The 27,617-nt window shown below is 34.9% G+C and overlaps 1 protein-coding gene across 1 annotated transcript; it reads right to left on the bottom strand.

Annotated features, from left to right (window-relative positions):
• Positions 1 to 1,919: 1,919 nt before the first annotated feature.
• On the bottom strand, positions 1,920 to 27,617 carry LOC139960029 (cytosolic endo-beta-N-acetylglucosaminidase-like). The gene is made up of 13 exons (XM_071958042.1): positions 27,189 to 27,617; positions 25,478 to 25,673; positions 23,447 to 23,595; positions 21,118 to 21,272; positions 20,505 to 20,653; positions 19,405 to 19,570; positions 15,536 to 15,639; positions 14,187 to 14,298; positions 12,968 to 13,149; positions 11,738 to 11,871; positions 10,751 to 10,958; positions 8,486 to 8,612; positions 1,920 to 4,363 (listed from the first exon to the last, which is right to left on the bottom strand). Exons 1-13 carry the CDS (start codon positions 27,415 to 27,417, stop codon positions 3,938 to 3,940), a joined length of 2,337 nt encoding a protein of 778 aa, XP_071814143.1. The 5' UTR covers positions 27,418 to 27,617; the 3' UTR covers positions 1,920 to 3,937.

The following is a 27,617-nucleotide window of genomic DNA, read 5'->3' as shown; positions in this document are numbered from 1 at the left end:
TGCGGATATTGGTCTCCATTTGCCACTATTACAGTAAACCCAACCGAGCAACGTATCTACGGTGTCTCTTAAAAGACATCATTATTAACAAAGTCGAAAAGAATTTTTAGTCTCTTTGGTGTCATTTTAAAAGTATTTCTGATTACATTACGTACAGATTCGCCCTCCCTCCTTTTCTATGAGAAAGTTACATATGGGAAACATGACAATGACCGTGATAAAATCACTTTCAAGATTACTAACGATCAATTTGCTCAATTTGTTTCCAAACATGGTTGAAAAGTAACATGAATTCCTCCTCATTCATTCATTTGTTTGAGCATGTTGAACGCTTGCGATAACATGTCACTTGACGTATTTATATGCGGCATGTTCAGAGTCCAACTCCTGTCAATTCTGCCAGTTTTATCTTTCACCTTTGTGCACACTACAAACACACTCACGAGAGTAGTATAATTTGTGAACATGTTGCCACGAAATATTTGCAAAGGCAAAGTGAGCACTCGGTCACAGAGTTAAAAAGTTTTAACCGACCAGTTAGATATTGAAAGCATGGGGTAGGAGCCAGGGGGCACTGGGGGTATGTGCCCCCCCCCCCCACTTTATCCAAAATAGCAAATGTGCCCTACTGGCAAATAAAATGTGCCCCTTTGATGAAGAACTGTCTTTTGGATATCTTAAGCCTTTGTTAATCTTATTATTTTATTTTACTTATTTAGTTTTAGTCAGTAGGCCTACATGCTATTTTTAAAATGGCACCCATATCTTTTTGTAGCACAGATAACAATAAACAATCTCAATAAATAGTATTGATAGCATACTAACACATCATATACATAAGTGATATGGCCGGTGTGTATCAGTTTATAACATAACAAGTGGTGGGCCCCTCTGGTGTTGTGCCCCCCCCCCCACTTTTTGGAAGCTTCCTACTGTAAGGAACTGAATATGTGATTCCATCTAGATTTTGCCTCTATTCAAACCTTGTAACTGTGTTCAAATACCAAAACATGGATTAAAGATTTACAATGTACATGCATAGAAGCCTGCCTATACTGTCTCAGTAATTCAGTAACTGTATAGAAGTAATACAATGTTGTATCTACATACATATGCTATGTGTTTATATGTATACTGTACCTCTTATTCCAAGTATATATAACATGTGAAAGTGACTGATACCGATACACAGTATCACATCAGTGAAGATTGTGGTAAGACTTGAAACTGTTCACTTGTGGTTTACTGATAAATGTTCACAGTAAATTAGTTTACTTCTTGAACTATATTGTGCACTATTTTAGGGAAATATGTTTCAAATGATGAACTTGTTACAAAGAAAACTTGAAAGTAATGATGTGTTCTCGTCAGTGACACTGATGATGTCATTCAAATGTGCTTGACTTGTTTTAGCACTTGACAGAAAGTGAAAGAATCACTACGATCTGTGTATGGAAATAGGTTGACATATTTTAGTACATCTTAAAATATTATCAACTCCTTCCAACTGCAGCTGTGTAGATGGTATTTACTGAATTGTTATTGGCTTTTAATAAATATTTAATCTCATTAGTTAAAGAAAAAGTAAATAACTTCCAATTTGCTATTTTTCAAGGCCAAAATAATTGTGATCTGGCCTGAGAGTTGTTCTGTCTATCCTAACTACGATGGCAGGTGTTCAATGTCGTCACTGTTCATCAAATCTTCTCATTCACTTTGGGTAAGCAAGCTGATTTGCCTTATGCAAGAAAATGCATTCTTCTTACAGTATCTCAACACAAAGAGCAATTAAGAGAAATGCTACATACACACTGCTTTGTAACACACATTCAGCCTATCTTTAATTATTCACATGTATATAGAATGTTTGTTTCCATGTATTGAAAGAGAAAAGGTAACTAGAAATGCTACATACACACTGCTTTGTAACACAATTTCAGCCATCTTTTAATTATTCACATCTATATGGAATGTTTTTTTCCATTTATTGAAAGACAAAAGGTAAAGTGGGAAACAAATACAAAGCTTAACACATAAAATATAAAACTAAAACAAAACATTAGTAGAAAAATCTAGAACACAGAGAGTATGGAAAGTACATAGTAAGCTTACATTGTTAAATAAAAGGATAGCATTGGTTTTCAATGATAACAAATTAATAGTTGTAATCTATTGTCATAAATGAAACCCCAAAATTTGTCACATTTTAATACTTTTTTTTTTTTTTCAAGTATGAACTATCAACTATCAACATGTAGTCTTGTATAAACTGGAATTTACTTTATAACTTGCTTGATCCAGTCCAACAATAATAGGTGTTCCTACATGTCGGTCTGGAACGTCTTTCATGACTTATATATTACATCATAACACAAACATGATGACTAAAGGTATCCTTACATGCTAGTCTAGAATCTCTTTAACCAATTACTACATTATAACACAAACACAACACTGATAATTAAAGGTATGCTTACATGTTAGTCTCGAATTTCATTCACTACTTATTACATGATAGCACAAACATGATGATGCTGATTAAAGGTATCCGTACATGTTAGTCTGGAATCTCTTTAACTACTTATTACATTACATTATAACACAAACATGATGATGCTGATGATCATTAAAGGTATCCTTACATGTAAGTCTGGAATTTCATTCACTACTTATCATATCATAACACAAACATGATGATGATGATTAAAGGTATCCTTACATGTAAGTCTGGAATTTCATTCACTACTTATCATATCATAACACAAACATGATGCTGATGATTAAAGGTATCATAACATGTAAGTTTGGAATCTCTTTCACTACTTATCATATCATAACACAAACATGATGCTGATGATTATTACAGGTATCCTTACATGTAAGTCAGGAATCTTTCACTAATTACATTATAACACACACATGATGATGATCATGATGATTAAAGAAATCCTTACATGTAAGTCTGGAATTTCATTCACTACTTATCATATCATAACACACACATGATGCTGATGATTAAAGGTATCCTTACATGTACGTCTGGAATTTCAAACACTATTTATCATATCATAACACAAACATGATGAGCACTGATGATTAAAGGTATCCTTACATGTAAGTCTGGAATTTCATTCACTACTTATCATATCATAACACAAACATGATGCTGATGATGATTAAAGGTATCCTTACATGTAAGTCTGGAATTTCATTCACTACTTATCATATCATAACACAAACATGATGAGCACTGATGATTAAAGGTATCCTTACATGTAAGTCTGGAATTTCATTCACTACTTATCATATCATAACACATGATGCTGATGATTAAAGGTATCCTTACATGTAAAGTCTGGAATTTCATTCACTATTTATCATATCATAACACAAACATGATGAGCACTGATGATTAAAGGTATCCTTACATGTAAGTCTGGAATTTCATTCACTATTTATCATATCATAACACAAACATGATGATGATGATTAAAGGTATCCTTACATGTAAGTCTGGAATTTCATTCACTACTTATCATATTATAACACAAACATGATGCTGATGATTAAAGGTATCCTTACATGTAAGTCTGGAATTTCATTCACTACTTATCATGTCATAACACAAACACGATGCTGATGATCAAAGGTTTCCTTACATGTAATTCTGGAATGTCTTTAATTACTTATTACATTATAACACAAACATGATCATTAAAGGTATCCCTACATACTAGTCTGGAATATCTTACACTAATTACATTATAACACAAATATGATGCTGATGATTAAAGGCATCCTTACATGTTAGCCTGGAATCTCTTCCACTAATTATTACATTGTTAAATAAGCTTTCTGTAATATTTTCAATTGTTTCACTATTAACATAAAGATGATGTCAATGTCTAAATTGTGACTGAAATTTGTATTTGCAGGTTTAGCCTTGACATACAAGATTAATTCTTGATATGGTATCGTACGGTGCGGTCATTCCTGCTTTGGTGGTTGGTTGAATATAAAAAGTAATCACACGTGGCTCTTTAGTCTGAGCATCACCATCATCATCCTCATCATCATTAACAACCAAATGACAGACACGGAAGCATTTGTTGTATGCTCTCCCAACAAATGCTGTGTCCGTAGAGGACATGGTCCCAGGCATGTTTGGGGTGCTTGTTACACCTGAGCAGAATATGTCATAATACAGAGCATGTCCTTGGTAATTCCACTTCAAAGTTGCACAAAGAGTGGTGAGACTTTGAGAATTTTCCAATGCCTTTGGAGCATAATGCCATGACAAATCAGAACATCTTATGTCACTCACTTGTTGGGAGCTCTGTTGCATCTCCAAGGGGTCACAGATCTGTGTAATAGTAAGGAGAAAACATTAACAGTCAATTTATCAACTGAAATGCAATCTCAAATAATCTACAATAACCTTCAGACCAGTATGGTCCACTTGCCTAGTCTACTTGTCTTGTGTACATACCAAACCATCTTGTCCAGATTATATGTCCAGATTATTTGTCCAGTCTTTCTGATTATCTACCTGGCCAGTCTTTCTGTCTAGTTAATCTGTTAGGGTCGGGGTATAGTCTACCTGTCTAGTTTGTCTGTCTAATCTACCTGTCCAACACACCTGTCTAGTTGTCTGTCTAATCTACCTGTCCAACACACCTGTATAGTTGTCTGTCTAATCTATTTGTCCAACACACCTGTCTAGTTTGTCTGTCTAATCTATCTGTCCAACACACCTGTCTAGTTTGTCTGTCTAATCTACCTGTCCAAACTACCTGTCTAGTTTGTCTGTCTAATCTACCTGTCCAACACACCTGTCTAGTTTGTCTGTCTAATCTACCTGTCCAACACACCTGTCTAGTTTGTATGTCTAATCTACCAGTCCAACACACCTGTCTAGTTTGTCTGTCTAATCTACCTGTCCAACACACCTGTATAGTTGTCTGTCTAATCTATTTGTCCAACACACCTGTCTAGTTTGTCTGTCTAATCTATCTGTCCAACACACCTGTCTAGTTTGTCTGTCTAATCTACCTGTCCAAACTACCTGTCTAGTTTGTCTGTCTAATCTACCTGTCCAACACACCTGTCTAGTTTGTCTGTCTAATCTACCTGTCCAACACACCTGTCTAGTTTGTATGTCTAATCTACCAGTCCAACACACCTGTCTAGTTTGTCTGTCTAATCTACCAGTCCAACACACCTGTCTAGTTGTCTGTCTAATCTACCAGTCCAACACACCTGTCTAGTTTGTCTAATCTACCTGTCCAACACACCTGTCTAGTTTGTCTGTCTAATCTACCAGTCCAACACACCTGTCTAGTTTGTCTGTCTAATCTACCTGTCCAACACACCTGTCTAGTTTGTATGTTTAATCTACCTGTCCAACACACCTGTCTAGTTTGTCTGTCTCATCTACCTGTCCAACACACCTGTATAGTTGTCTGTCTAATCTATTTGTCCAACACACCTGTCTAGTTTGTCTGTCTAATCTATCTGTCCAACACACCTGTCTAGTTTGTCTGTCTAATCTACCTGTCCAAACTACCTGTCTAGTTTGTCTAATTTACCTGTCCAACACACCTGTCTAGTTTGTCTGTCTAATCTACCTGTCCAACACACCTGTCTAGTTTGTCTGTCTAATCTACCAGTCCAACACACCTGTCTAGTTGTCTGTCTAATCTACCAGTCCAACACACCTGTCTAGTTTGTCTAATCTACCTGTCCAACACACCTGTCTAGTTTGTCTGTCTAATCTACCAGTCCAACACACCTGTCTAGTTTGTCTGTCTAATCTACCTGTCCAACACACCTGTCTAGTTTGTATGTTTAATCTACCTGTCCAACACACCTGTCTAGTTTGTCTGTCTAATCTACCTGTCCAACACACCTGTCTAGTTTGTCAGTCTAATCTACTTGTCCAACACACCTGTCTAGTTTGTCTGTCTTATCTACCTGCCCAACACACCTGTCTAGTTTGTCTGTCTAATCTACCTGTCCAACACACCTGTCTAGTTTGTATGTTTAATCTACCTGTCCAACACACCTGTCTAGTTTGTATGTCTAATCTACCTGTCCAACACACCTGTCTAGTTTGTATGTCTAATCTACCTGTCCAACACACCTGTCTAGTTTGTCTGTCTAATCTACTTGTCCACACACCTGTCTAGTTTGTCTGTCTAATCTACTTGTCCAACACACCTGTCTAGTTTGTCTGTCTTATCTACCTGCCCAACACACCTGTCTAGTTTGTCTGTCTAATCTACCTGTCCAACACACCTGTCTAGTTTGTCTGTCTAATCTACCTGTCCTACACACCTATCTAGTTTGTCTATCTAATCTACCAGTCCAACACACCTGTCTAGTTTGTCTATCTTATCTACCTGTCCAACACACCTGTCTAGTTTTTCTGTCTAATCCACCTGTTCAACACACCTGTCTAGTTTGTCTGTCAAATCTACCTGTCCAGCCTGTCTAGTTTGTCTGTTTAATCTACCTGTCCAACACACCTGTCTAGTTTGTCTGTCTAATCTACTTGTCCAACACACCTGTCTAGTCTTATGAGAGATACTACCCTTATGAGAGATAATACCCATATGAGAGATAATACCCCTATGAGAGATAATACCCCTATGAGAGAAACTACCCCTATGAGAGATAATACCCCTATGAGAGATACTACCATATGATAGATAACACCACTATGAGAGATAATACCCCAATGAGAGACAATACCCCCATGAGAGATTATACCCCAATGAGAGATAATACCCCTATGAGAGATACTACCATATGATAGATAACACCACTATGAGCGATAATACCACTATGAGGAGAAACACTACCGATGTGAGAGATAACACCACTATGAGTACTACCATTATGAGAGATGCTACCCCATGAGAGATATTACCCCTATGAGATAATACCCCTATGAGAGATATTACAACTATCAGGAAAGGTACTACCACGATGAGGAGATACACTAACACTATGAGGAGATACACTAACACTACAGTATGAGGAGATACACTAACACTACAGTATGAGGAGATACACTATGAGGAGATACACTAACACTACAGTATGAGGAGATACACTATGAGGAGATACACTAACACTAGTCATAGGTGTACGAGGCGGGGGGGGGCAGACTGCCCCCCCCAAATTTCCAGAGGACAAGAAATTTGGGCAAAAGTCCTGAAAAATTTGGGCAGCCTAAGAGGAGAAAAATATATATATATAAATATGCAGTAGCTTGCCGAATCTTTTTCAAATTTTTGCCCGACAATTCCGTGGAGAGCGTTTTGTGTTATTTGTTTTGTGACATTAATATTAATAAAGGCTTAATGATTTTCTTTCTTTAGCATCATGATGCCCGAATATTTCCGTGTAACACCATCGTAAGCGCAGCTCATCTGGGCTACCACGCTTTTTGCACTATCACCCAAAATTAAATGTATACCTGGACATCCTTGACATGAGTGTATATAAGAACCATTTTTTTCATGGATGGTGGGGGGGGGGGGGAGGGAGTGCCTACAAGCCTAGGAGTACAGGTTTATCATATTCTTTGTTATTTTTTTTATACTTTTTTTGTGAGACAAATTGCAGTCTCACCCGACACAGCGACATTATCCCGCCTACGTGTCATTGAACAATGTATGTTTTTTTCTGGAAGTATAGCTGAGTACTGTGTTAAAATAATAAATACGGTAACTAAATAGGAGCTTAAAAAATGTACTGTCCTATTTTTCCCCTTCAAAGTGATGTTACCATTTTTTCTTCTTCTAATTTACCAAATTTTTGGAGAAGTGTAAATTTCTAAAACGTGAGATTATAAAATGAAGAATGTTTAGATGCAACTTGCAAGGCCTCAGAAGTGCCATTTCCGGCAATCTGAGAGGCATATCTTGCCAAAAAATTTCTTGTACGCTACGCGCCAACCGATGGTGGCGCTCCGCTTAGATAGTGTCACGGGAACTTTCGGGCACAAAAGTTTCTGCCCCCCAAACTGAAATGGTCCCGTACGCTTATGATACTAGTATGAGTGCTACTAACACTATGAGGAGAGAAACCACACCTGTGACAGATACTACCACATTATGAGGAGAAATACTACCACTGTGGTGATTGGTACACCAACTATTGCATATGGCAACTATTCAAACACAATTTTGATTCTTGAAAACGTATTATGCAGTTTCCCCTTCTGTTCTTTTTCACACAGTTTTGACAAGTATTGATAGAAAGTTATAAGCTCTTTCCATAGTATTTACAAAATTACAAAAAGGTTTTCAGAATAAAACTTGAGTTCTGCATCCAGATGTTTTCCTAGAATTAAAGAGATATGTGCAAACAGAGGTATATGAACTTATAGGTGAAGCTACATTAGCAGTGTTTGAAGAGTGAATTAATTCTACTAACCAAGACCACTATGGACTAAATTATTAGAGTATCAACTTACCCTGATATCACCAACTTTGAAAGAGTAGACCGAGTCAGCAGATGGTTCTTGAGGAGCAAAGCAAGCAACACTGATTAACTCAATCCTTACTCCAGATGGCAGTGCAGGGTCAGGCAGCAAATAGAATCTAAGTATTAAACACACATTGACAAACAAAATAAGCAACTTTGACTAAATAAGGAACTAGCAACACATAAGCAACACTATCAGAGAAACTGGTTATGATATCAATTGATTGGATTTATATATTAGAGTATATAGTCATGGTATTAATGGATTGGTTTTATTTATTAGAGTATCTAGTCATGGTATCAATGGATTGGTTTTATTTATTAGAGTATCTAGTCATGGTATCAATGGATTGGTTTTATTTATTAGAGTATCTAGTCATGGTATCAATGGATTGGTTTTATTTATTAGAGTATCTAGTCATCGTATCAATGGATTGGTTTTATTTATTAGAGTATCTAGTCATCGTATCAATGGATTGGTTTTATTTATTAGAGTATCTAGTCATGGTATCAATGGATAGGTTTTATTTATTAGAGTATCTATTCATGGTATCAATGGATTGGTTTTATTTATTAGAGTATCTAGTCATGGCATCAAAGGATAGGTTTTATTTATTAGAGTATCTAGTCATGGTATCAATGGATAGGTTTTATTTATAAGAGTATCTAGTCATGGTATCAATGGATTGGTTTTATTTATTAGAGTATCTAGTCATCGTATCAATGGATTGGTTTTATTTATTAGAGTATCTAGTCATCGTATCAATGGATTGGTTTTATTTATTAGAGTATCTAGTCATGGTATCAATGGATAGGTTTTATTTATTAGAGTATCTATTCATGGTATCAATGGATTGGTTTTATTTATTAGAGTATCTAGTCATGGCATCAAAGGATAGGTTTTATTTATTAGAGTATCTAGTCATGGCATCAAAGGATAGGTTTTATTTATAAGAGTATCTAGTCATGGTATCAAAGGATTGGTTTTATTTATAAGAGTGTCCAGTCATGGTATCAATGGATTGGTTTTATTTATAAGAGTATCTAGTCATGGTATCAATGGATTGGTTTTATTTATTAGAGTATCTATTCATGGTATCAATGGATTGGTTTTATTTATTAGAGTATCTATTCATGGTATCAATGGATTGGTTTTATTTATTAAAGTATCTAGTCATGGTATCAATGGATTTGGTTTTATTTTTAAGAGTATCTAGTCATGGTATCAAAGGATTGGTTTTATTTATTAGAGGATCTAGTCATGGTATCAATGGATTGGTTTTATTTATTAGAGTATCTATTCATGGTATCAATGGATTTGGTTTTATTTTTAAGAGTATCTAGTCATGGTATCAAAGGATTGGTTTTATTTATTAAAGTATCTAGTCATGGTATCAATGGATTGGTTTTATTTATTAGAGTATCTAGTCATGGTATCAAAGGATTGGTTTTATTTATTAGAGGATCTAGTCATGGTATCAATGGATTGGTTTTATTTATAAGAGTATCTAGTCATGGCATCAAAGGATAGGTTTTATTTATAAGAATATCTAGTCATGGTATCAATGGATTGGTTTTATTTATAAGAGTATCTAGTCATGGTATCAATGGATTGGTTTTATTTATTAGAGTATCTAGTCATGGTATCAAAGGATTGGTTTTATTTATTAGAGGATCTAGTCATGGTATCAATGGATTGGTTTTATTTATAAGAGTATCTAGTCATGGCATCAAAGGATAGGTTTTATTTATAAGAGTATCTAGTCATGGTATCAAAGAATTGGTTTTATTTATAAGAGTATCTAGTCATGGTATCAATGGATTGGTTTTATATATTAGAGTATCTAGTCATGGTATCAATGGATTGGTTTTATTTATTAGAGTATCTATTCATGGTATCAATGGATTGGTTTTATTTATTAGAGTATCTAGTCATGGTATCAATGGATTTGGTTTTATTTATTGGAGTGTTAGTCATGGTATCAATGGATTTGGTTTTATTTATTAGAGTATCTAGTCATGGTATCAATGGATTTTGTTTTATTTATTAGAGTATCTAGTCATGGGATCAATGGATTGGTTTTATCTATAAGAGTATCTAGTCATGGTATCAATGGATTGGTTTTATTTATTAGAGTATCTAGTCATGGTATCAATGGATTCTTTTTTTATTAGGGTATCTATTAATGGTATCACCTAGTTGGTTGTAATAGCTGTCAATAGCTGACTCACTGTGGTGAATATCTTTACTCACTGTTGGTTCCAGCCATTGGGGTTCAGTGTAGAGGTATCCATGCCACAGGTGACATCAAGCAGTGCCTTGCAGTCACTGCCAACCAATGCTCCATACACTGCTGTAATATCGTCTCCTTGCATATCCTTTGGTAGATTAGTTGAAGATAGTAGAGCTGATTGGTGTACTCCCACTGACATAACCGCCTGGTCCATGGCTGTCTTCTCATCTACATAGATTATTAATCACAACATTCCACAGTTATGCATGCCAATCACACACATTAATAATAACTGTTACATAGAGCCCTACTAATAAACTGCTATGTAGCTTCAAATTGCTCCTTAAATGATAAGAATGCATTGGTGAGCATTTTACCGCTCAACTGTTAACAACACTCTAATACTACGAATACCAACTACTAGCAATTTAAGTTTTATTTACTTTGTCTGCACAATTACCCACAACAGATGGCTTACATTCTTCTAGAATATTTCTGGTAGTTAAGTAGATTTTGGAATTGATTTTGATACAGCATGGTGAAGATTTTATGATCCTCTGACAACCAAGGTCATTAGTTTGTACAACTTAACTTTCATTTTAAATAATGAAGTAGTAGTCCAAATTTTCCGGTTGCTTTTCACATGTGAATCAATTCTTTTATGAAATGTTGAGGATTGATATTAATTCTTTAAACACTTGCTGAATATCTTTTAAATTTGGTGACAAGCCAGAAGGGAATCCTAGTTTGATCAAATGTAATCTTGCGTAATACTTGGTAGGTTTGCTAACATGGTTATATGAAAAGCAAATCCTGTCCTGAGATTATTAAATGTGGATATAAACATGGATGGGCCCTACTATCCAGATGATAGCATTTGATATGATGTTTTAACTTAGGATTAAGATTATTTACAAGAAAGCAGCTAAGCACTCCTCCAGGATGAGGGCAATGTACACAATAATAATAATCAGATCTCCTGTGCTGAAAATGAAACTGGTCATTACCAATTTCAGGCCAAAGGACAATTTTGTTTCCATTGGATAACTGCAGTATCAAGCAACCTCCTGTTGATGCACTGCTTTTGGTGGTCATGGAGATTAACAGAGGATGTTTCACTTCCATATCCGTGCTGAAAATTCTGTAAGAGAAACACGCATGTAATTAAATATAATTAAGAATCACAAATCACATATGCAGCATAATTAGAAACCACACATCACATAGTCAACATAATAAGGAATAACATATCATATCGCAATTATCATTAAGAACCACATATCACATAGCTAACATAATTACGAATCACACATGGCATGGCCAGCATAATCAAGAATTGCACATGGCATACACAGCACTGTAATCAAGAAATCACACATCACATACCCACAGAATCAAGAACACACATTGCACACACAGCACTGTAATCAAGAAATCACACATCACATACCCACAGAATCAAGAACACACATTGCATAGCCAGCACTGTAATCAAGAAATCACACATCACATACCCACAGAATCAAGAACACACATTGCATAGCCAGCATATAATTCATCACGTAATAATCAGGCTTAGCACTATTTATCATTTGACAACCTAGAAAGAAAAAAAAAAACTGAACGGAAACTAGAGCCTTAAAAAAACAAGGACAGAACTGTGATTTTTGTTTGTTGATTTAATAAGTCATATTGAGATCAACCTCACGGTCTAGAGTTTAAGGAACATCTTCATAGAGGGGTTTTCAACCAGACTGGCATTTGCTTTGTTACATTACTGCTGTAAAATCCTCTTAGTAAAAACAAGAATGTCAACAAATGCTGCCAAGGTTGTAGCATATTACCTTCATTTTTCTTTCTTTAATGTTATATGACAAATTATCTTCATGTTGTTTTATTGAACAAACTTTTGGTGTTGAAAGAGGGATGCAGCCATTGCTGATTTAAATCCTCGACATAACATTCACAGCTTAATACTGAAGAAATTCAAAATGTTGTAGATGATGCATCAACTTTACTATTCAACTGAATTTTTCACTACTTTAAACCGGCGGCCAATGAAGGTTCACAATATAGGTAACCATAAAACAGCCTTCATAAATAGTGAAGATGTACACACAGCACACTTTGGCCGGTACTTAATCTAATAAGTTTTATAGTTGCTTTGTAATCACACTTTATCTATTAACATAGACTCTTCACGTAAACATATTAGAATTATTGGATGATGTCAATACTTGAATAGCTGTGTATTGTCCTTGGTTTTTAATCTGCCTTGAAGCTGAATGCATCCACCCCCATTGTAACCATCATCAATGGTATGAAGAAGCTTCTGTTTGGTATCAGCAAACTGCTCATTGCTGAAGGTGGGTTGTATTTGTTGTGCACTTAAATTGCACCACTGCTTCAACATGGCTGGCTGTGGGTGTGAAACATTCATGCAATGTTTAATGGCAGTTGTCTAGAATGCCTTGCGCAGCAAGGTCATTTCAGTTGAACATACAGACTACAGAAGCATTTTGTCATTAAAGGGATATGTTGTTGCCCGAAGTTAATTGCTTAACAGAACAGCTGAAAACTTTGTGCATCTTTGGGTCAAAACCACAAATCCATCATCCCAAGCATTTAGTATAGGGAGGATATGAATCTTTCAAATTTAGTGATATAAGTAAAATTGAAAACTGACTATAGACAATGGAAAAGGGCAAAGAAATTGATTGAGCTCTTAACTGATGGCAATCCCCTTTAAAGCCTTTTCTTTCCTGGGGTGCACAAGTCAGAAGCCACAATACCTTATATTGGGCTGGATAGCTCAGTTGCTAGAGCGATGGGCTTGTAACCAAGACGTCGTTGGTTGCAGTCATAAATTTCTTTGCCATTTTCCAAAATTAGTGATCCGTTTTGAAACTGGCAAAAGCAGAGTAAATGTCACCATGGCAACCCAGACTGTGTTTCAGTATAATATTTAATTTACTTATTCACAGAGGGGAGAATATAAAAGATCTGGTTTCATTTTTATGTTACAGTAGCTTTCCATACCTTAATGTCTATGGTTGTTATAGTTACACAGCTGCAGTGTCTCAGTCTGAACTGGAATGTTAAATGCTGGAGGCAATTAAGGTCTATGACTTCCAATTAATGTACTTACTGTCTTATGTCTAACAACATAGTAATTATTATCATTAACTTCAATTAAGTTATGTAAAATATTTATTTGTATTTATATATAATTCTAATCAACATTAAGGAAAATGCTATAACTTACTTTCCAATGTCCTACACTTCCACTTAAATCAATAGATAGACTGATTTATTTGTCAATATTGTAAGAATGTTAATAGTACTATACCATGCAGCAAACAGAAGTTACAGAACATCACTTGAAGGTAAAGAATGACTTGCTCAATTTTATTTAATAATGAGCAACAAATGAAGCTCTCATGTCAGTCAACAAACCTGGCCAAACTTGAATCCAATCTTTCCATAACCACGGCAAAAGTTAGAGAGAAATGGCAGAGAAGTCACCCCATGATAATGTAGATAACTGCCAAGTTGAGTCTCCCAAAACCTATTTCAAAATTGAAACAAACAAAATTAATCCTAGTCTTTGGATTTAATTTAAAGAGAAGATTGTCATGGCAGGTCATTTCTTCTGGCATTTTATATTAAGATAGATTTAATCTTGTCTGTTTATTTTTTTAAATATCTATATATCATAGGATGATGTCAGTTGATACTCATTAGTCCATTTTTGTGCATTTCAAATGATTTGTCACTATGTCTATTAAAGTCACTTTTGGCTATTGTTATATCTCATCACATTAATAATGCTCAGTCTGTTTCCAGGTGTCTTAAAATGGATTGTCACCATGCCAACTGATACAAAGTCTGTGTCTGGAAGACATAGAATGGATTGTCACCATGCCAACTGATACAAAGTCTGTATCTGGATGTCTTTTAATGATTTGTCACTATGTCTATTAAAGTCACTTTTGGCTATTGTTATATCTCATCACATTAATAATGCTCAGTCTGTTTCCAGGTGTCTTAAACTGGATTGTCACCGTGCCAACTGATACATAGTGTGTGTCTGGAAGACATAGAATGGATTGTCACCATGCCAACTGATACATAGTCTGTATCTGGATGTCTTTTAATGGATTGTCACCATGGCAACTGATAGTCTGTTTCTGGAAGCCTTAAACTGGATTGTCACCGTGCCAACTGATACATAGTGTGTGTCTGGAAGACATAGAATGGATTGTCACCATGCCAACTGATACATAGTCTGTATCTGGATGTCTTTTAATGGATTGTCACCATGGCAACTGATAGTCTGTTTCTGGAAGCCTTAAACTGGATTGTCACCGTGCCAACTGATACATAGTCTGTGTCAGGAAGACATAGAATGGATTGTCACCATGCCAACTGATACATAGTGTGTGTCTGGAAGACATAGAATGGATTGTCACCATGCCAAATGATACATATTCTGTATCTGGATGTCTTTTAATGGATTATCACCATGGCAACTGATAGTCTGTTTCTGGAAGACTTAAACTGGATTGTCACCGTGCCAACTGATACATAGTCTGTGTCTGGAAGACTTAAAATGGAACTGGTGTCACTTTGGCAATCAGCACAACCAGAATCTGGTGATAATCTGTACCAGTAATCTGGTCACTTGACAAAAGCAGTGCGTGTTGGCTTTCACTTGTGAAACAATCATATGAAGTCAATATTTTGTAAAATAAATAACATTACACAGCACAATGTACTTAGCCTCTGTAAAAACACATGCATACCTTTTTTGGTTTTCAATGAAGCTCTCTTTTGGTAAACACTCGTAGACCCAGCCAGGAGCAAATATGGCTGATGATAATGTTTTGTTCCTGATAACTTCCATAGCCTAAATGAAAGAACATATGAGTTAATACAGCAGCTAATAATTCTATTATTTGATATGCTAATAAACCTATCATATGATATGCTTATAATGTGATATGTTAATAATCCTATCATGTGATATGTTAATAATCCAATCATGATATGTGCTAATAAACCTATCATATGATATGCTTATAATGTGATATGTTAATAATCCTATCATGTGATATGCTAATAATCCTATCATGTGATATGCTAATAATCCTATCATGTGATATGTTAATAATCCAATCATGATATATGCTAATAAACCTATCATATGATATGCTAATAATGTGATATGTTAATAATCCTATCATGTGATATGCTAATAATCCTATCATGTGATATGCTAATAATCCTATCATGTGATATGTTAATAATCCAATCATGATATATGCTAATAAACCTATCATATGATATGCTTATAATGTGATATGTTAATAATCCTATCATGTGATATGTTAATAATCCAATCATGATATATGCTAATAAACCTATCATATGATATGCTTATAATGTGATATGTTAATAATCCTATCATGTGATATGCTAATAATCCTATCATGTGATATGCTAATAATCCTATCATGTGATATGTTAATAATCCAATCATGATATATGCTAATAAACCTATCATATGATATGCTTATAATGTGATATGTTAATAATCCTATCATGTGATATGTTAATAATCCTATCATGTGATATGCTAATAATCCTATCATGTGATATGCTAATAATCCTATCATGTGATATGCTAATAATCCAATCATGATATATGCTAATAATCCTATCATGTGATATGCTAATAATCCTATCATGTGATATGCTAATAATCCAATCATGATATATGCTAATAATCCTTTCATGTGATACATTAATAATCCTATCATATGATACATTAATAATCCTATCATGTGATATGCTAATAATCCTATCATGATATATGCTAATAATCCTATCATGTGATATGCTAATAATCCAATCATGATATATGCTAATAATCCTTTCATGTGATACATTAATAATCCTATCATATGATACATTAATAATCCTATCATGTGATATGCTAATAATCCTATCATGATATATGCTAATAATCCTTTCATGTGATATGTTAATAATCCTATCATATGATACATTAATAATCCTATCATGTGATATGCTAATAATCCTATCATGATATATGCTAATAATCCTTTCATGTGATATGCTAATAATCCTATCATGTGATATGTTAATAATCCTATTATGTGATATGTTAATAATCCAATCATGATATATGCTAATAATCCTTTCATGTGATATGTTAATAATCCTATCATGTGATATGCTAATAATCCTATCATGTGATATGTTAATAATCCAATCATGATATATGCTAATAATCCTATCATGTGATATGCTAATAATCCTTTCATGTGATATGTTAATAATCCTATCATGTTATGCTAATAATCCTATCATGTGATGCTAATAATCCTTTCATGTGATATGCTAATAATCCTATCATGATATATGCTAATAATCCTTTCATGTGATATGTTAATAATCCTATCATGTGATATGTTAATAATCCTATCATGTTATGTTAATAATCCTATCATGTGATGCTAATAATCCTTTCATGTGATATGTTAATAATCCTATCATATGATACATTAATAATCCTATCATGATATATGCTAATAATCCTATCATGTGATATGTTAATAATCCTATCATGTGATATGCTAATAATCCTTTCATGTGATATGCTAATAATCCTATCATGTGATATGCTAATAATCCAATCATGATATATGCTAATAATCCTTTCATGTGATACATTAATAATCCTATCATATGATACATTAATAATCCTATCATGTGATATGCTAATAATCCTATCATGATATATGCTAATAATCCTATCATGTGATATGCTAATAATCCAATCATGATATATGCTAATAATCCTTTCATGTGATACATTAATAATCCTATCATATGATACATTAATAATCCTATCATGTGATATGCTAATAATCCTATCATGATATATGCTAATAATCCTTTCATGTGATATGTTAATAATCCTATCATATGATACATTAATAATCCTATCATGTGATATGCTAATAATCCTATCATGATATATGCTAATAATCCTTTCATGTGATATGCTAATAATCCTATCATGTGATATGTTAATAATCCTATCATGTGATATGTTAATAATCCAATCATGATATATGCTAATAATCCTTTCATGTGATATGTTAATAATCCTATCATGTGATATGCTAATAATCCTATCATGTGATATGTTAATAATCCAATCATGATATATGCTAATAATCCTATCATGTGATGCTAATAATCCTTTCATGTGATATGCTAATAATCCTATCATGATATATGCTAATAATCCTTTCATGTGATATGTTAATAATCCTATCATGTGATATGTTAATAATCCTATCATGTTATGTTAATAATCCTATCATGTGATGCTAATAATCCTTTCATGTGATATGTTAATAATCCTATCATATGATACATTAATAATCCTATCATGATATATGCTAATAATCCTTTCATGTGATATGTTAATAATCCTATCATATGATACATTAATAATCCTATCATGTGATATGCTAATAATCCTATCATGATATATGCTAATAATCCTTTCATGTGATATGCTAATAATCCTATCATGTGATATGTTAATAATCCTATCATGTGATATGTTAATAATCCAATCATGATATATGCTAATAATCCTTTCATGTGATATGTTAATAATCCTATCATGTGATATGCTAATAATCCTATCATGTGATATGTTAATAATCCAATCATGATATATGCTAATAATCCTATCATGTGATGCTAATAATCCTTTCATGTGATATGCTAATAATCCTATCATGATATATGCTAATAATCCTTTCATGTGATATGTTAATAATCCTATCATGTGATATGTTAATAATCCTATCATGTTATGTTAATAATCCTATCATGTGATGCTAATAATCCTTTCATGTGATATGTTAATAATCCTATCATATGATACATTAATAATCCTATCATGATATATGCTAATAATCCTATCATGTGATATGTTAATAATCCTATCATGTGATATGTTAATAATCCTATCATGTGATGCTAATAATAGTATCATGATATATGCTAATAATCCTTTCATGTGATATGCTAATAATCCTTTCATGTGATATGTTAATAATCCTATCATATGATACATTAATAATCCTATCATATGATATGTTTGCAGAGAATGATTATTGTTTTAATATCTGTTATAAAATACAACAAAATTCATTATTTGTTGAACTTATAACAATCATCTTTCTACAGACTCTTCATAAGTAAATTTTGTTTTTATTATTCGATTAGCTAAGAATTATTTTATCCATCAGAAAGTAATTGATATTGTTAGAGTACCTATGTATGAATCAAGTGTTTTTTGCTATTCTTAGTCAACTGTACACATTTTGGTTCAGACAAGTGACCACCGAGGGCATTAAGTGAGTTGAATAACAGTAAGAGGTCAAATGCTGATAGCAACCACTCATGAGTAGATGTAGGAAACAATACAGTAGTTTTAGGAAACAACCAAACTATTCAACAAACAGCTACACTAATTTCAACAACTAACCAGACACGAAATACAGCAATCTGCTATTAGAAATTTCCAACATTAAAACATATTTATTCGAATGAATGACAGTACCTTCCAGGTATTCCAACCTCCTCCTCCATAACAATTCCTTCCAAACACATCAACACCAACAAACACATCTTGCCTTCTGCTGGCTGAGTTAGTCACGGTAGATTCCAGCTTCTGTTCAGTCCATGTATAATTGAGGAATATACCATCACTCCCATCAAAAAACATGCTGAAATCACAAGAATGAAATCATAAACTGAGAGAAACTAATGAGAATGTATGCAATACCACAAAACTACATGTATGCAATACCACAAAACTACATGTATGCAATACCACAAAACTACATGTATGCAATACCACAAAACTACATGTATGCAATACCACAAAACTACATGTATGCAATACCACAAAACTACATGTATGCAATACCACAAAACTACATGCAATACCACAAAACTACATGCAATACCACAAAACTACATGCAATACCACAAAACTACATGTATGCAATACCACAAAACTACATGTATGCAATACCACAAAACTACATGCAATACCACAAAACTACATGTATGCAATACCACAAAACTACATGCAATACCACAAAACTACATGTATGCAATACCACAAAACTACATGTATGCAATACCACAAAACTACATGCATGCAATACCACAAAACTACATGTATGCAATACCACAAAACTACATGCATGCAATACCACAAAACTACATGTATGCAATACCACAAAACTACAACATGTAATGTATCAGAGGAATGGGCGGGACAACTAGCATTAGCAATTTACGGAACTGCTACCCGCAGCCTGAACCTACGATTTTGAAATGAAACAGGACGGAACCGCTCCCTTAACAGTCTCTAAACCCCTTTCCTAGACAAACAAGGATACTTATCGGGCTGTGCACAGAGTAATAGTCTTTCTACTTCCAGCAAATCCCAAATATAGATCCTAGAACACCAATACGTGGATTGGTAGAATGAGAAGGAAGGGCATTGACTGTAGGAGTCCAGTCATAGAGGGAGCACAGTGTTAAAAAGTTCCTCAGTTCAGTTCATTCTAGACACGGTAGAACAAGAGTGCTTAGGTTGTGGGGAGATAGGTAAGTGAGGAGTGAAACAAATGAATAATGTTTTTATACCTGTTTAAGGGATTCAGCATGTCTTGCCATTTTAGGGATCCATCTTCAATGACACTATCGTACCAAATAACCTTGGCTCCAGGTTTTGCCCTGTGCATTGACTCCTTCAAGTACTTAACAAAGTCAATCAGCTGAGGCATATGCTGGGGCTGGAGAGAAGGAGAAAGAAGCTATGAGGATGCAGACCAAATGACACAAAATACAAATATTTAAATATCAACACAATTTAAGAGTGCCCTAATGACATTTTTACTAAAAGTTACTGACCAGCCTTACATTACCAAATTACAGTACTAAATCTAATGATTAAACTATTAGAATACCATTTGTTGTACAATATGCATTATGCAGTGATTAAACTACTTTAATAACATGTACTACTCTATATATGTTATGTAATATCTATTTGGGGGATGGGGGATTTCACCCCAAGGCCACTCCACAGCCCAGCTTTGTAAGGCCACTCCACAGCCCAGCTTTGTCTGGACCACAGCCCAGCTTTGTCTGGACTTGTTGCTCACATGCTACCTGTGCTCAGTTCTATTCTTTGCAAACAACAGCAGGAAATCAGCCGCCCTAGCAACCACGTCCTCAGGAAATCATCATATCATACCTGTATTGGATTCTCAATATTGATCAGCCAGCCATCAAAGTTGTAATAAATTGCAACATCTACCAGCTTATCGGCAACAGCTTTGAAAGCAGCCTCACTTTGGAGTATTTCCTGACATCTGATTGCACCCTCTTTCCACTCAGTGATGAAAGTACCTGAGTTCAATTTATCAAAATGAGAAGCATTTGATACGAGAGGGAATGAATTGATAGTTATCATCCAGTGTGTTCATTCAATGGTACTCTATGATACCAAACAACAGACTACCAACGACAATCAATTAGTTTGAAAACTAGTGAAATATTCATATGTGAGTGTGCATAACAGAGTAATACATCTGAAGATTATCACTTTAACAACAGGGTTATATTGGTAACAAATGGTATTGCAAACACTGCTACACTGTCCTATCAATTTGAGTGAATCAAGTACAGTAGGAAAGGAAATGATGTTATGAAACAAACAAGAAATGTGACCTTAGCAAAGGAATTGTCAGTGAGGTGCAATCATGATAACTCTCTGTCAGGACATTACCAGTAGACAACAGTAGACTACATCAACAACATGTTAGCTACATACTAAACCATCATGTATGGTAGGGTACAATCATGATAACTTTCTGTCAGGACATTACCAGTAGCCAACAGTAGACTACATCAACAACATGTTAGCTACATACTAAACCATCATGTATGGTAGGGTACAAGCATGATAACTCTCTGTCAGGACATTACCAGTAGACAACAGTAGACTGCATCAACAACATGTTAGCTACATACTAAACCATCAAGTATGGTAGGGTACAATCATGATCACTCTCTGTCAGGACATTACCAGTAGACAACAGTAGACTGCATCAACAACATGTTAGCTACATACTAAACCATCATGTATGGTAGGGTACAATCATGATAACTTTCTGTCAGGACATTACCAGTAGCCAACAGTAGACTATGTCAACAACATGTTAGCCACATACTAAACCATTATGTATGGTAGGGTACAATCATAACTCTCTGTCAGGACATTACCAGTAGACAACAGAAGACTACATCAACAACATGTTAGCTACACACTAAACCATCATGTATGGTAGGGTACAATCACGATAACTCTCTGTCAGTAGCCAACAGTAGACTACATCAACAACATGTTAGCTACATACTAAACCATCATGTATGGTAGGGTACAATCATGATAACTCTCTGTCAGGACATTACCAGTAGACAACAGTAGACTGCATCAACAACATGTTAGCTACATACTAAACCATCATGTATGGTAGGGTACAATCATGATAACTCTCTGTCAGTAGCCAACAGTAGACTACATCAACAACATGTTAGCTACATACTAAACCATCATGTATGGTAGGGTACAATCACGATAACTGTCTGTCAGGACGTTACCAGTAGACAACAGAAGACTACATCAACAACATGTTAACTACATACTAAACCATCATGTATGGTAGGGTACAATCATGATAACTCTCTGTCAGGACATTACCAGTAGACAACAGTAGGCTACATCAACAACATGTTAGCTACATACTAAACCATCATGTATGGTAGAGTACAATCATGATAACTCTCTGTCAGGACATTACCAGTAGACAACAGTAGACTACATCAACAACATGTTAGCCACATACTAAACCATTATGTATGGTAGGGTACAATCATGATAACTCTCTGTCAGGACATTACCAGTAGACAACAGTAGACTACATCAACAACATGATAGCTACATACTAAACCATCATGTATGGTAGGGTACAATCACGATAACTCTCTGTCAGGACATTACCAGTAGACAACAGTAGACTACATCAACAACATGTTAGCTACATACTAAACCATCATGTATGGTAGGGTACAATCATGATAACTCTCTATCAGGACATTACCAGTAGACAACAGTAGACTACATCAACAACATGTTAGCTACTGTACATACTAAACCATCATGTATGGTAGGGTACAATCATGATAACTCTCTGTCAGGACATTACCAGTAGACAACAGTAGACTACATCAACAACATGTTAGCTACATACTAAACCATCATGTATGGTAGGGTACAATCATGATAACTCTCTGTCAGGACATTACCAGTAGACAACAGTAGGCTACATCAACAACATGTTAGCTACCTACTAAACCATCATGGGTAGAGAATAGGATTCCATTCTCACCATGCTATACAGTGTGAATAGCTTAACATGTCATGCAAATCACCGATCCCATGATTTATAATGACCATCAGAGAGAGATTAACCCTCACTCTATACTACCTTGTCAACACTAGATGATATACAGACACCAACCTAACATTGAGACACCATTTGTATGGGCAGCATTAGTCCAGCCTGGTGGTGGTATGGATACAAAATGATGACTGAAGTACACAAACAGATCCACATACTGCCAGTGGTAAAATCGGTAGCATTCTTTCTTTGGCACTCCCTGCACAAACCTGTGAATGAAACATGGTAGTACGTAAAGAATGAGTTTAATATAAATATACTTCAAGGTGGAAGGCAGACTTACAGTATATCCTAATAGTAATACCAAGACACAAAGCAGAACAGCTTGGTGGAAAAAAAAAAAACAGTTTTAGGTCACATAGTGATTTACCCAGCTTCTCAGTCAAGTTGACCCAACCCTGGGATGGCCAACATTCCACTAAGCTGCTGGGTCAAATCTGAGTCAAATTTTGACCCAAATGATATTACAGTGTAGGTTGTTACTATGCCATAAAGCACCACTGAACTTTTTGAGTTAAGCCTTCATTTATCTTTTGTTTGTAAATTATTCATATCAACATCATTGTGTGTATGATTGTATGCAACATATTGTCAGCCCTTTTCATAACTTACATACACGTGCATTAAAAAATGAAAATTGTGTGTACGTTCTGTGACTGAGCGGGCAAACATATTTCAGCAGAAGTCAGTCACTTAAGGGACTGTAGTGTGTTTCTATGTACATAAAATTTAGTGACCAGAATGAGTGCAATGACCGGCTGTGCCAAAGTTAGTGACTATCCCTGGTGTTAACTGGAACCAAAACACTAAAAAATTCAAATTTTCCCAGCTAAATCAAGAATGTTACCCTTAAGATGCTATGCTATCATACCAAGCCTAATCATATCAACAACTGATTGTGTGTGGGTTTTCTCTTTTTTTACAAAACAGGCCAAAGAATTACTGTATCAAAATGCAAACTTGATTATAACCAGAAAGGCAACAGACTTACAGTAGTCATTCCTTCCCAAAGTTTGTACAAGGATGTTCAACAGTTACACTGCACTAAAGACTTTTAAATGTTTACCGTTAATGACTTCATGTAATCAGCAAGGTTCTTGCAGTCATGTGGACCTAACCTGTCTAAGCTAAACGTTCTTAGTTATTATGTTTACAGAACTTTTGTGACATTGACCTCTGTTGGCCTCAAATGCCCTTTTGACTGCCACAGGAGAGCTTAAGAGTGTTGGTACCCAAGAAGGTGGATACAACATTATCCAACCATTACTTTTAAATTTCTGTTTACATGGTTCTCAGTTGTTGACCTCATAAATCTTGACCTCCATCACCTTCAACTATAGGTTACTTGTACTCAACATGGGTGATTTAAATGCCAACTATGAATTTCATCCAAGCTGTACTTTTTGAGGCATCCTTTTCACAAGGTTTTCAGACTTTGACCTTTGTAAAGAAACCACAAAGGAATGAACAAGAGATTCCATGATAGGTCATCCAGCAGTATTACCATGTAGCTAGTTTGGTCAGGTTTCAAGCTTAAAATCCTTGATTGTCAGCTACTCGGTGCAGTTATACCCTTCACCACAGTTTCCAACTCAAAGCATCCTAACCCATAACTCTGGAATATAGAATTACTTTAATGTTATTCTATGATAGAGTTATTAATACCAAAGAGTACTGTTAAGCGTTTAATGTTGTCTATGATAGGGTTAATACTACCCTAGATTAGTGTCAAGGGTTTATTTTTATGTCTATGATAGGGTTAGTAATACCCTAGATTAGTGTCAAGGGTTTATTTTTATGTCTATGATAGGGTTAGTAATACCAAAGAGTAGTGTTAAGGGTTTAATGTTGTCTATGATAGGGTTATTAATACCAAAGAGTAGTGTTAAGGGTTTAATGTTGTCTATGATAGGGTTAGTAATACCCTAGATAAGTGTCAAGGGTTTATTTTTATGTCTATGATAGGGTTAGTAATACCCTAGTAGTGTTAAGGGTTTAATGTTGTCTATTATAGGGTTAGTAATACCCTGGATTAGTGTTAGGGGTTTAATGTGGGTTAATAATACCCTAGATTAGTGTTAAGTACAGTACCTGTCATCAGTATAGCCTCCCATCAGATCATGACAAACTAAAGTTAAGGGTGTGTCATCACCATGCTCGGTCCTCTTTGATAGAGGTTGTGTAGCTATGTTAAATTCATCCTCGCCAGGCGTCCATAGAAGTAATTCCTCTAAGGTTTTGAAAGGCACAGTGATTGGCTCACTTGTTTCTGGTTCATAATGTTCACCTGTAACAAACAAAAGTTCAAGGTAATAAAATTACAAAATTTACAGGTTAATTCTTGTGAACTTTTCATCACCTTCCTGTTTAACAAGCATTTTATAGTACTTAGCGCTTTCAGAAAAGTGGAAGCATCATCTCAGTTGATCTAACAAATTTTTCTCACAACCTAACAAAAATGTTCAGAAAGTTCACAAAAGTTCAGTTCTGATCTAATTGTCTAATTTTGTAAACATAATTCTGTAAGTCTGAGACAATTTCAACAGGTTATTATATCTTGACATTATTATATCTTGGACAATAATACTTGCATCAGGATATTGTAGACTTAAGCATTTGACCCTCATTCTTGAACAACCAAACACTAAAGAGGCCCGTAATATTACTAAAGCCAGCCCAAGAAGGACTTATGCAGAAAATCCATGAAGGACACATGGGAATGACCAAATGCCGATTACAGGCTACAAACCAGTGTCTTCTGGCACTAAAAAAGACATTGAAGAAGTTGTGAGGGCATGATGCCAAGAATATACAGTAGATGATCTCAGCCTGAAGAGCAACTTAAACCACATAAAATACCAATCATGCAGCCCTGGAAAGCATTAGGGACAGACATTCACATAACGTGTGGTAGATTACTTATTGATTGTCCATTATTCCTCAAAGTACCCCACTGTCAGACAAATTACGGAAAGATGGATACTCAGTACTCTTATCCTAAACAACAACACCATTACCACTCATACCAGTTCACAACCCCTGAAGGTACTGTAGAACCCTTCATAGATAATCAAAGACACTTCAAGGAATGAAGTACCAGCATGTAAGATTCCATCTAGAACCAGAAATTCAACAGTAGGCTACCAACCACACGAACCAACATACAAAACAAAACCGCACCCTTACACTACAACATCACAATCAAGACAAAACACATTACAATTACAATCATAAGACACATACTACAGACATGATCAAGAAGACAAATGAAGGCATATTAGATCTTTAAAACATCATTGTTACACTAATTAAATTAATTAAATACACGTTTTTACATGCATTATCAAAATATTACAATTATCAAGAATTTTTCATCAACAAATATTTAAATGTATGTTTTTTGTAAATCAATATTTAGAATACTTTGTCATTCTACAATGATACTGTCAAACAGAAGATGTCATATAGGGTATACTGATGATAAAAACTATGCAAATTACAATAATCTCAGTCATATTCATAATAATTTTAATTTTAAGCAGTTCTAAGCAAACTTTTATACATCATCTTCTTGTCCCAACCGGATTCTGAACAGAGCCACAATAAAATACTCGAAACTAATTGGAACTGTTTGTCTCATGTGTACGTTCTTGATGTCACAATACTTCCCTAACACGGACCCGGTGATATTACACTGACTTAGGTTACCTAAATTAGGCTGAACGTAAGTAATTAGTAGCCTACAGTAGCTAAAGTTTAGGCATAACTTAGGCTACGTTAGGATATGAATGTTAGGCCTTACCCAATTCAGGTTCAGGTGAATCAGACGGCATAGATTCGGTAAAGTTTTCTTTCTTCACTCTGACATTCTGCTCTATGCATACAACTGAATGATTTCTGATATCGTCTGCCATTGCACTGAGTTTCATGAACAACGACCTTGTTACAGTAGTGTTACAGCACGGGATCCAAAACCTAGCTTTGCTGATAATACGTGATATAGCCCAAATCAAATGGTCCTTACATGACATTATGTCACTTTTGGGTTTCTAAGGACGCTTTTTACACATTTCTAAGCTGAAGTATACCGGTCAGCAAGAGCTGTGGCTGAACAGGTAGGGGAAGGGAGGGTAAAGATTTTTTTTATAAAGATTTTTTTTTTATACTGGGGAGAACTGGGTCGGAAGAAGGTATCCGCTACCGGTTTAGATACGTTGATGCAACTGTATAA

This window comes from Apostichopus japonicus, chromosome 19 (genome assembly GCF_037975245.1).
Source record: "Apostichopus japonicus isolate 1M-3 chromosome 19, ASM3797524v1, whole genome shotgun sequence".
Lineage (NCBI taxonomy): Eukaryota > Metazoa > Echinodermata > Holothuroidea > Aspidochirotida > Stichopodidae > Apostichopus > Apostichopus japonicus.
The sequence above is the reverse complement of the archived record's forward strand: the minus strand, read 5'-3'. Positions and strand labels throughout refer to the sequence as shown.

Coding starts and splice junctions, on each gene's coding strand:
- LOC139960029 (XM_071958042.1), bottom strand. CDS start 27,417: ATGTCATGTAAGGACCATTTGATTTGGGCTATATCACGTATTATCAGC. Junction 23,596..25,477: donor GGAGGCTATACTGATGACAG/GTACTGTACTTA, acceptor TTTCATTCACAG/GTTTGTGCAGGGAGTGCCAA. Junction 19,571..20,504: donor ATGCTGAATCCCTTAAACAG/GTATAAAAACAT, acceptor TTGTGATTTCAG/CATGTTTTTTGATGGGAGTG.